Here is a 12,318-nt window from a genome sequence, read left to right on the forward strand (position 1 = left end):
GACATTTCCATTGCAGGGGATTGCTGAGGTCGCTCAGTGTTCACAAGAGAATACTGTTGAAGTGAAAACTGGCAATTACCAATGGCTTTGTGTACTTGTTCTATCCTTCCACTTGCTGGTCCCTGTCCCGACGTAATGGTGTGGCCTCGTTTTTTGTCCGATGGCATCGTTCTTTGCCTCAGTTTTCTTTTCTAGCCCTGTTTGGGCTATGTAAATAACTCATTGCCCATCTATTCAAAGCTTTTGCATTTTCTTGAAAAACAATAAGGTAGGAACAAACTAGAACTACAATTTTTCTTTTTATACTTCTTTATCTTAGTTATTAGCTGATGTCCTGATATGGTTTTAGTGCAATTTAATCCTGGTAACCTGGTCAGATTTACTCGTCAAAATAATAGATCAAGATGTTGATGCATTGTTGAGGATTGCAAGTTATCTGTGTAATTTTGAGCATACCAATAGTAATCGCATTCCTTCTCTTGTTTGTTCCCATCCTTTCGTTTGCTGGTGCCTATCCCTACTGCACAATAGGGTGAAACCTTTCCTCAATTTTTTTTGCTTGCCCTGTTTTTTTTTTTGACTGGAAGGCCTTCATGCTAATTTTACTAGAATCAAATAATGCTTACATTGTCTGCTAAAAATTTAGCGATAGTACCCGGAGGTGCATCCACCCATAAGGAAGGGTTTTTTGCACGCCCCCACTCAGCTTGCTCATGAGCAACTACATTTGATTCTCTATTACAGTGCTCAACTATAACCTTCTCGAACTCTCGTAATAACTCTCTACAATCGTCTTAAACTGGAGCTGCCACCATCGAATGTCCCTCATTTAGATGTATAGCATCAACCACAACAGAGTTATCCATCTCCACCAAGACATTATTGCACCCCATGCTTTGAAGTAACTTTAAATCTTCAAGTAATGCCACCGCTTCCGCAAAGATGACTTCTGCCACATGCTCAAGGCGAGAACTAGGCGCACTTGCTCCCCTCTAACCTGTTGTCTACGCTGCCACCACATGAACCAGCTCGTTGTAGCTATTAGCTCTGGAAGCTCTATCGAGTCCTCATAATTGTTCTGCGTCGATTGATCACACAAGAGGACTTCCAGCACACCAAAACCCGACGGATCGACAAGCGATGCATCCTGTACGATCCTCTCAATCCCAAGTGCGGCCGAGTCTGCCTTTGCTCTCACACAGTTAAACAAAGCATGTTTGATATCTTCTGCTCCCGTTTTGAAAATTAGGCATTGAGAAATACTGCCAATGTGACGGTTTGCAAGAACACAAAAACAGGGAATAGCATTATGTAAACATCTCCACATAAAGATCTTCATTTTCTCGGCAGTTTTAGACTCCAAATTTTCCTCCATACCGGGTGTGGCCGGGAACCTGTTGGAGATATGCCCTAGAGGCAATCATGTATGATGATATTTTCTATGTGTTTATGAATAAAGATAGTCCTTGGACATTATCAATGATGTGTATCAGTAAGTACGTGACTTGTTTGTGGGACTATGCATTGTATGATGACTGCCCCTAAAAGGTCCCTAGTTGAAAGGGCTATGTGGACGCACAACCGACTAGACTAGCATATGACACGGTCGATGGCTTGGTCTCACTAGCCATGGAGCATTGGATGCTAACCGGATAATATGTACTCGGAAGGATCTGGTCGGATTCGACGTAGTCGGATCTGAGTTGAGATAAGATTCGAGTCGGACAGACCCAACTATGAGACGCAGCGATATGTCATCTGTGAGTCTCTAGTGCAACATATGTTCTATGTCCTAAAACCTGAACTGGCACATGTACTCGGGATGGTGACAGACTTGCTTTGGGCCAACCAAACGCTACTTCGTGACTGGGTAGTTACAAAGGTAGGTTTCGGCCTTGTCCAAACCCATGCTGCGAGACATGGTCGAGCAAGATGAGATTTGCCCCTCCGATCAGGAGAGATTTACACTGGGCCCCTTGTGTGATCCGACTAGGATAAGCATGGCCATGCGACAAGGATTATGAGATAATCTGGTTTGTGATCGGCATCACTGGAACGAGAAAGAGGTCGGGCTAGCACAAGTATGACAGACTCGCCTTGAGCCCAACAACATATATCATGTGGCAAAAGGAATGGGAGTATGATGTACAGGTTCGCCTAACCAACTCCATAGTCTGCTTGGTGTTCGGCATGCCTTGCTAGGGGCATCTACCAACCGTGCAGTTCGGAGGTGATCCGAACTGCGACCAAGCCGGCTTGAACCTAAGGGGTCGCGCACTTAAGGGAAGGAACCTACGAGGTCGGATCCGGGGACACTGGTTGGATGTGATCCGAGTTATATTCGGATTGTGGCCGAGTAGAATTATGGGCTTTAGGGTCCGTGCGAGGCCCAAGTGTTGTGCCCGCGACGGACGCCTATATAAAGTGGGGTGCGGCACACTCATGCGATTGATTGCTTCGGCGCTGTCACTAGGGTTTGCATGTGTTGCGAATAGACACCTCCACTCGCCCCCGGTTGTGTGATCGGACCTAGCAGTCCGACGCACGACGTTCCTCCTGCACGCGCGGATACCGTTAGAGGCGGTGCACCTGCGCCGCTCCGGCGGACTTGTACGTGGGATCCGACGACCGGTTGTTCGAGGGAGATCAGGCGAGGAGGAGACGAGTCACGCGGACGCGCTGCCCCAACTCTTCTTCTGCTGCACGACACTGCGCGTCTAGTGGTAACGAACTGTGATCCATCTCCGTAGCACGTTCTTGGTTGTTCTGCACGTAGGAAAATTTTAATTTGCAGTCGACGCACCCTACCATAGAACCCATCAGAACCACCATGGTGACTCAGACTAGTGCCCTGTTCGGGTTACGTAGACAATTTCTTGCCTCCCTATTCAAAGCTTTTGCATTTTGCTTGAAAAACATCAAGGTAGAAGAACACAAACTATATTGGAACTGGAACCCTAAAAGAACAGTAGAATTGGAAAGTTTTGTTTATACTTCTTTATCCTAGTTATTAGCTGGTGTCTTGCGATGGTTTTAGTATCGATGTAATCCTGGCTTGATTTATTCATCTAAATAACAAATCAAGATGTTGTGTTGTTGAGGATTGGATGTCATTTCTGTACATCTGAGCATACTTATAGTGATCACATTCATTCTCTTTGCATACTGGAAGTGCTATATATGATATCTCTGAATTCTCTGATGAAAGAAAAAACAAACATTTTCTAGATCAAAGAGTCCTAAGCCCATGGTTCTTGCAATTATGAAATACATTGAAAATAAAGGTATGTTATTCAAGTCTATTAAGCACAGCTAAGAAGAACAATGAAGAAAAGAAGGAAGAAAAAGAAAGGGGAGCTTCCCTCGTGGCATAGCCAATAAGAGCAAAAGGAGAAAATGTCAAGTAAGAATGTAAGAAGTTCCATGTGCCTCAAATAAGTAGAATAACTTCATCCTCCCCACCGTCTTCTTTCACCATTCACCTTCTACACAACTTTAAGAAAAATAAAAATTCTGATTTTCGAAGATCAATCATGTTGTGTCAACCATATTGTGACATTTAGTCTACATTAATGTTGACGTAGTTGCAAAACAGTGATGATGATGCAACACAATTTAGATGGTTAGGTTTCTCGTGGTGGAACCATCCCAGCTGGATTCAAGTCCTAGACTTCATATGGGTGTTGGCATATTTCCAGGTGTTATAGCAGGTATTCCAACACTATTCTTTCAACGGTATGGCATGCCCAACAACTATGAGGCATCTGTGACGACTTCGTCAATCTCAACATCTGCCAGCTTAGTCTCTCGGTGGTGCTCAAGGGGATAGGGAGTGCTCGCGTGCGTTCATAGGGGTGAGTGTGCGTCACTACTAGGGAAATGCCTATACACAGGAGCTTAGTAGTAGCGCTTTTTATAAGAAAACGTTGCTACTACTTATCAGTAGCGCTTGTACACGGTAAGCACTGCTACTATGCACTTACCAGTAGCGCTGTGTTCATAAAACACGCTACTACTACAACTGCCAGACCGTTGCCGGCAGGCCAGGCATAGTAGTAGCGCTTTTATGCAGAAAGCGCTACTACTATTGAACATAGTAGTAGCGCTTTCTACAGACAAGCGCTACTACTACGGGCTCCTTATTCAGACCCACGGCCCGCGCTCGACCTCACTCCCCCTCACACACTCTCACTCGCGCGCCTCCGCCGCGCGCCGTCGCTGCCGCCCTCCCCCACGACGGTCTTCTCCCGTCGATCGCCCTTGCTCGCGCGGGCTCTCCTCCCCTGCCGGCCACCCTCCCCTGTGCCGGCCTCCCATGCCGGCCCTCCTCCCCCGCCGGCAGCCCCCCGCGTCGGCTGTCCTCCACTGAGAGGTACTCCTCCTCCCTCCTCCCTACTCCTCCCTCTAGGTTAATTAGGTTAACTAAGTGAACTAGCTAGGTTAATTTGGTTAACTAACTAGGTTAATTAGATGTTTTGTAATGTTTGGTTAACTAATTTGGCTAACTAATGATGACCCACAAGTATAGGGGATCTATCGTAGTCCTTTCGATAAGTAAGAGTGTCGAACCCAACAAGGAGCAGAAGGAAATGATAAGCGGTTTTCAGCAAGGTATTCTCTGCAAGCACTGAAATTATCGGTAACAGATAGTTTTGTGATAAGGTAATTTGTAACGAGTAGCAAGTAATAAAAGTAAATAAGGTGCAGCAAGATGGCCCAATCCTTTTTGTAGCAATGGACAAGCCTGGACAAACTCTTATATGAAGGAAAGCGCTCCTGAGGACACATGAGAATTATCGTCAAGCTAGTTTTCATCACGTTCATATGATTCGCCTTCGATACTTTGATAATTTGACATGTGGGTGGACCGGTGCTTGGGTACTGTCCTTACTTGTACAAGCATCCCACTTATGATTAACCCCTATTGCAAGCATCCGCAACTACAACAGAAGTATTAAGGTAAACCTAACCATAGCATGAAACAATTGGATCCAAATCAGCCCCTTACAAAGCAATGCATAAACTAGGGTTTAAGCTTCTGTCACTCTAGCAACCCATCATCTACTTATTACTTCCCAATGCCTCCCTCTAGGCCCAAACAATGGTGAAGTGTCATGTAGTGGACGTTCACATGACACCACTAGAGGGATGACAACATACATCTCATCAAAATATCGAACGAATACCAAATTCACATGACTACTAATAGCAAGACTTCTCCCATGTCTTCAGGAACAAACATAACTACTCACAAAGCATATTCATGTTCATAATCAGAGGGGTATTAATATGCATAATGTATCTGAACATATGATCTTCCACCAAGTAAACCAACTAGCATCAACTACAAGGAGTAATCAACACTACTAGCAACCCACAGGTACCAATCTGAGGTTTGGATACAAAGATTGGATATAAGAGATGAACTAGGGTTTGAGATGAGATGGTGCTGGTGAAGATGTTGATGGAGATTGACCCCCTTCCGATGAGAGGAGCATTGGTGATGACGATGGTGCTGATTTCCCCCTCCCGGAGGAAAGTTTCCCCGGCAGAACAGCTCTGTCGGAGCCCTAGATTGGTTTCGCCAAGGTTCTGCCTCGTGGCGGCGGAGTTTCATCTCGTAAGCTTGCTTATTATTTTTCCTTGGACTAAATACCTCATATAGCAGAAGATGGGCATCAGAGGGCCACCAGGGAGCCCATGAGGCAGGGGGCGCGCCCAGGGGGGGTAGGGCGCGCCCTCTGTTACTTCTTGCGCTCAATATTTTTTATATATTCTAAGAAGTGCCCCCGTGGAGTTTCAGGACTTTTGGAGATGTGCAGAATAGGTCTCTAATATTTGCTCCTTTTCCAGCCCAGAATTCCAGGTGCCGGCATTCTCCCTCTTCATGTAAACCTTGTTAAATAAGAGAGAATAGGCATAATTATTGTGACATAATGTGTAATAACAGCCCATAATGCAATAAATATCGATATAAAAGCATGATACAAAATGGACGTATCAATTCCCTCAAGCTTAGACCTCGCTTGTCCTCAAGCGAAAGCCGAAATCGAAAAATATATCCACATGTTTAGAGATAGAGGTGTCGATAAAAATAAAATACGAACATGAGGGCATCATAATCATTCTTAGAACATCAACCAACACACACACACATATATATATATATATATACATAAACACTATTCTGATCATGGGATCAGAATAATATTCTGATCACAACCTGACCTGCCCCGCTAGTAGTACGTTGAACTTCCGTGTGAACTAGGTTGAACTTCTGCCAACATTGCCCAAATGGGGCTTGCGATATACCGTTGGAAAGCTATGGACCCCAATATCATGACCCAACTTAAATTTATGTCAAAATATAAGCGGTTTAAGAGTAGTTTTGAAAACTGTTTTTTCTTCACACAAAAAACATGAATCGTATTTTCGATCGCATTTCTAAACCATTTATCGGAATGAGGCATATAATATGGCGTTGGAAAGCTGCTGCAAAACCGCTCCTTCCACATGTTGAAAGTTTTCTCTAATTCCCTATGGTTAAAGAGTGATTTGAAAAAACATAAATTTCGTAAACTAAACAGCTGAGTTCGTTTTTTCGATGTCATTTCTAAACGGCTAATCCAATGGAGGCATATGATATGGCGTTGGAAAGCTTATGAAAATGCGCTACTTTTTCATCTTGAAAGTTTTTTTCTAATTTTGAATGGTTTAAGAGTAATTTAGAAAATGGTCCAAGTCCTACCGAGTTCGTATTTTTGAGCTAATTTTTTAACCGTGCGTCCGAATGCAGCGAATGATATGGCGTTGGTAAGCTTGAATAAATGCGAAACATTTTGGTATGTATTGTTTCTCCCAATTCTTTACGGTTTTAAGTTAGTTTTGAAAATGGTGAAAAACATATTTTCGCCGTAATTTCTACAAACTTTATCGGAATTGGGCAAATAATGTACAATTGAAAGCTATGGAAAATGCGAAACTTTTTCATGTTGATGGTTTCCTCTGATTCTTAGCCGTTTTCAAGTAATTTCGAAAACGGCGGGATCATTCATTTTGCCTCTATCGCGAAACAGATTCTTCGAAAATGCACCGCGTGAAGAACCTAAACTTCTGAGCATGTCTACCTGAACTTCACTCTGTTTTCGACGTGCCTTTTTTTTGCTCGCAGATCCCCATCCACTACTCGTAGTTCTCCATCCACTCCCCGGAATTCAACGAGTGATATACCGATGGAAAACTGTTGTAAACACGCAACTTTCCCGTGTTGATTATTTTCTCATACTCGCGATGGTTTTAAAAGTTTTTCATCTGAAATTCATTCAGTGTAGTAGTTGAACTTCCTGTTGTTTTCACGTTGAACTTCTATGACGTATTTTTCCTTTGTAATTTTCTCCTCCATTTTCGTCAGTGTTACACAAATGATATTCCTTTTGTACAAATCTCTCTCATAATAAATTTTTTTAACTTTCTTCGACCGAGGATTTAAATTTGTAATAACAAAACTTTTAGCCTTTGCTTTTTTATTATTTTTAATACAAATGCACACCGTGTAATACGTGAACTTCTGACAGTTATCAATCTGAACTTCTCTAGGTTACGTGAATATATCTGAGTTTTTTTTATGATTTTAATCTGATTTTCTTAATCCTTTTTATGAAATTTTGAAGCACTCTATTATTAAAAGTTGAACTTCTTGTTATTTAATTTCTGAACTTCTTGTTTCCATTCTTTAATAACGAGAAAAATCTGAGTTTTCTATAATCATCAAACTTCTCCATCTTTTTAATATGGACTTCCTCGTTTTACTTCTTAATCTTCTTTCATGAAATTTTGAGGCCCTCTATTATTAAAAATTGAACTTCTTGTTATTTAAATTTTGAACTTCTTGTTTCCATTCCTTAATAACGAGGAAAATCTGAGTTTTCTATAATCATCGAACTTCTCCATCTTTTTAATATGGACTTCCTTCTTTTATTTCTTAATCTTTTTTATGAAATTTTGAAGCGCTCTATTATTAAAAGTTGAACTTCTTGTTATTTAATTTCTGAACTTCTTGTTTCCATTCTTTAATAACGAGAAAAATCTGAGTTTTCTGTAATCATCAAACTTCTCCATCTTTTTAATATGGACTTCCTCGTTTTATTTCTTAATCTTCTTTCACGAAATTTTGAGGCCCTCTATTATTAAAAGTTGAACTTCTTGTTATTTAAATTTTGAACTTCTTGTTTCCATTCCTTAATAACAAGGAAAATCTGAGTTTTGTATAATCATCGAACTTCTCCATCTTTTTAATATGGACTTCCTGCTTTTATTTCTTAATCTTTTTTATGAAATTTTGAAGCGCTCTATTTTTAAAAGTTGGACTTCTTGTTATTTTATTTTTGAACTTCTTGTTTACATTCTTTAATAACGAGGAAATTTGACTTTTCTATAATCATCAAACTTCTCCATCTTTTTAATATGGACTTCCTGGTATTGTTTCTTTTAGTAACGGAAAAAATCCTACTTTTTGATAGACATCGAGTAGCTCCGTTTTTAAATTTGAACTTCTAGTTTTATTTTAACAAAGAAAAACTTTTTTATAAAATTGTTTGAGATGCTTTTTTTGATGACCTTCTTTGGGTTTGTAACAAGACTTGGTGCGATGCGACATGATATGACATAATAGTCTTTAGGGTGGCGGGGATGGCGGCTCGTCCGGAGGAGGCGGGGCTGACGGCACGCCTGGAAGGAGGCGGCGGTGAGGAGGTGCACCATAGCAGGGTGGGCGGCGGCCGGAGGTTGAAGTGGGGAAGGGTGGGCGACGGGGATAAGGGGGGTCGGGGCGCTTTGGGCTTTTTCTTTGTTTTATTCTTATGTACGGGAAAAATCTGAGTTGTGTAATAATTTTCGAACTGCTCCGCTTTTTAAAATGAATTTCTTGATTTTATTCTTTATTAACGAGGAAAATCTAAATTTTTTATATAAATTGAACTACTTCATTTTAAATTTTGAACTTCATCGTTTTATTCTTTAATATTGAAGAAAATCCCTTTTGCACTTCTTGGTTTTATTCTTTAGTAATGAGCAAAAATCTGCGTTTCTTATAAACATTAAATTGCTCTATCTTTTAATTTGCACATCTTGTTTAATTTTCCATTAACGGGAAAAATCCAAGTTTTATAATAAATGAAAAACATTGAACCACTCCCTTATTTTAATTTGGCCTTCTAGGTTTTTGGCGGCAATTGGCAAACCAACACAAAACCCCTATCCGGTGCAGACCAAATTGTTGGGAGTTTTTTTGTTAGTTTTGTAAAATTACCATCCACCATGCTAGAGCAGGGAAAACACACAAAGTGAAAGCCACCGTCGCTAGGTGAATTGTGTCCACAACAATGTTGGTGGAATTATGCGAAAATGTTGGATGGACTGTGATGATACTTGGCTGGAGCCTTTGGTTGTTTCATATGCCCAAGTTATAATTTTGTTGTTGGTTCATTAGTTTGTTTGTGCAACAAATTTACAGCATGGTATTAATTGGTCTTTAATTGCTCTGCTCAACTCGATCAGAAAATTAACAGACTATTGTATCAGACACCGCCGTGGGCAAGCCAAGTTAATGCGCCTTCAGCTCATAACCCTGCTAGACACAAGCAAAATGACTAGATGAGAAAGTTTATCCTCTCTTATGCCTGAAAAATCATACTGTACTTGTAAGTTTACTACCTTTTCCCATGTGTCTTCTTGTTTCTCTAGCTTCACAAAGTTAGAGCGGCCACCGGTATTGATGGAGGAAAAAAAACTCTTTGTAGAAGAGAAGAAACCAAACTGTTCACTGATTGCCATCTGCAGTCACAAAAGCATTCGCCATAAATACCAGGATGCCAATACTATATAGCATTATTAAGATACAGAAATATATGAAGTTTGTATCTACTACCTAATCGACAACTTGAGCCTTTTGTGTGCTGCTATTCTCAACAGGAGTGGGATCTGCCCGAGCAGAAATGGCCACAACAGGAGTTGTCACCTGCAGGTTTTCACCTGATGATTGCATGGCATTATTTAACGGCATGACACTGCAATTGCAAAAAAAAGATTGGACAAATTAAGGCATGTCATTTTAGGAAAATGAATGAAAGTTTGCTTTGCATAGTTTCTCTAACAAAATCATTTTCCTCATTTCTGGTACCTACTTTTTGTAACGCGGGTTCAATTTCCAGTAAACGTACACACCCATCCAAGAAACAAAGCAGTATACCTCAATTCTGTGTAGCTCAAGTTCCACAAATAACCAGCCGTGTATTTCCTGTGCAAGTTACCTAGAAATCACTAGATCCTAGACCCCATGTCTTCTTTTCTTTATAATCTCTGAACTTCAGATTAATAACTTTTCATTCATATACTGATAAGCTGTACAAGCTTAAGATAGTACCTTCAGAGAAGCATACATACCAGCAGAGAAGCAGCCATAGTTGGACGAGCTCACGACGCTCTTCTAAACAGAGTAGAGGCGAGTAGCTCATGGAGCTGGCCGCGTAGAGCGGAAGGAAGCAAATGGAGTCGACGATGGCGGGGGGCATAGTTGAACGGCCTGAGGTGGCATAGTTGAACGGCCGAGGCGCTGGGGCGCCGGCTGTAGGTGGTGGACCGTTGTGGCAGTAGGTCATAGTGCCGTGGGTGGCGAGCTTTAGGTCGACACCTCCTCCAGCTGCAAGTCGATGCTCCCTGCAGCTGCAGGTCGATGCCACTTGTAGCTGCAGATAGTGCCCAATCCCCATCAACGGGGCTGCTACCAGCCCCCTCTGTGCGGACGTGGGTTGGTGGCTCCGATCCAGATGACCGGCCGCGGCAGCGTCCAGTGCCATCTCTGGCTCAATAGACCGTGGGCTTTTGGCGGCGAGCTTGTGTGACCTTGGAGGAGTTGACCTGCTACTGTTGAATGATGTGGACTGCAGCAGCTGCCATGTTTTGTTGATGCATATGCGAGGAGGAGGTGAGCAGCAGGAGGGGCCGGGGGCATTGGTCGGGAGGTGGAGGAGCAGCGTGGATACGCTAGTCCGACGCCGCATCAGGCGGTGGTCAATGACCTGATCCACTATAGGAGATGTCCGACATTGTAGCTATTGCCGAAGGTGGGGGAGACCAAGGCAGCGTCCGGAGGTAGGGGACGAGCAGCTCCAGCGCGGAGGAAGGCCGCCGGCAGGGGATCGGGACGCCGCTGTCCCCAGTGGATCCCTGCCGGGGGAGTTCGCCGCCGCGTGGTGGCGACGGATCCCGGAAGGAAGTAGGGTGCATGGAGGAACAAGCGGTGGGGCAGGGGATCTCCACCATGGAGAGTGTCCTGAAGGTGGCGCGCGGCCTCGGATGCACGCCGGGGACATGGGTTTCGCCGGAGTTGGGCTGGGCGGCGGGGCTGTTGGTGGCTGGGGCCCGGCGGCGGCGCGGTTGCGGGCGCGGGGCAGGAGGGAGGCAGTGGCCAGATGGGATCGGGGGAGGTGGGCTCGTGGGGAGTGGGGTGGGGTGGTTTTTTTTCTTTGTACCGGCCAGGAATCTCAGGAACACCTCGGTCGCTCCCTATATATGTGATCCAAATAGTTATTTTGGTCTCAGGATTAAAATAGTGCTATCCTATATATATATATATATATATATATATATATATATATATATATATATAGTCATATGATCTCTTATGTTAAAGTAACAATTCAATCACAATTTCAAATATGAATCATAAACTTCATTGAGAACCAACAAACTCTAATCTCAGTCATTGAGGCAATTGCAATTTATCATAACATAGGAAAGAGTCAATATAAGAGCTTTTCAACAAGTCCATACACTCAACCATCTTTTAGTCTTTCACAATTGCTAACACTCACGCAATATTTATGGTATAGAGTTTTAATCGGACATAGAGAAAGATAGGGGCTTGTAGTTTTGCCTCCCAACGTTTTACCTCAAGGGTAATGTCAACAATAATAGCTCATGCAGACTCACTTCCAATTAGCTATATGTATCTGGATCTTTCCAACACATTGTGCTTGCCAAAGGATAAAATGTAAAAAGGAAAGGTGAATATCACCATGACTCTTTGCATGAAGTATAAGATACGAATAAAAGATACGCCCTTCGCAGAGGGAAGTAGAGGTTGTCATGTGCTTTTATGGTTGGACGCACGAAATCTTAATGCAAAAGAACGTCACTTTATATTGCCACTTGTGATATGGACCTTTATTATGCAGTCCGTCGCTTTTATTTCTTCCATATCACAAGATCGTATAAAGCTTATTTTCTCCACATTAATAAGTCATACATATTTAGAGAGCA

The 12,318-nt window shown here is 42.5% G+C and overlaps 1 protein-coding gene across 2 annotated transcripts; it reads right to left on the bottom strand.

Annotated features, from left to right (window-relative positions):
* Positions 1-9,405: 9,405 nt before the first annotated feature.
* Positions 9,406-11,474, bottom strand: LOC123057649 (uncharacterized). 2 transcript variants are annotated; one of them, XR_006426899.1, is made up of 3 exons: positions 9,926-11,474; positions 9,712-9,831; positions 9,406-9,625 (listed from the first exon to the last, which is right to left on the bottom strand). XR_006426899.1 is itself a non-coding variant. In XM_044480572.1 (3 exons), exons 1-2 carry the CDS (start codon positions 11,055-11,057, stop codon positions 9,926-9,928), a joined length of 756 nt encoding a protein of 251 aa, XP_044336507.1. In that variant the 5' UTR covers positions 11,058-11,474; the 3' UTR covers positions 9,733-9,831. The 2 variants fall into 2 exon arrangements, 1 of the variants encoding a protein (XP_044336507.1); XM_044480572.1 differs by lacking the exon at positions 9,406-9,625 and having other exon boundaries at positions 9,733-9,831; positions 9,926-10,064; positions 10,441-11,474.
* Positions 11,475-12,318: the final 844 nt, after the last annotated feature.

The sequence above is a fragment of the Triticum aestivum genome, chromosome 3A, assembly GCF_018294505.1.
Source record: "Triticum aestivum cultivar Chinese Spring chromosome 3A, IWGSC CS RefSeq v2.1, whole genome shotgun sequence".
NCBI classification, from domain to species: Eukaryota; Viridiplantae; Streptophyta; class Magnoliopsida; order Poales; family Poaceae; genus Triticum; species Triticum aestivum.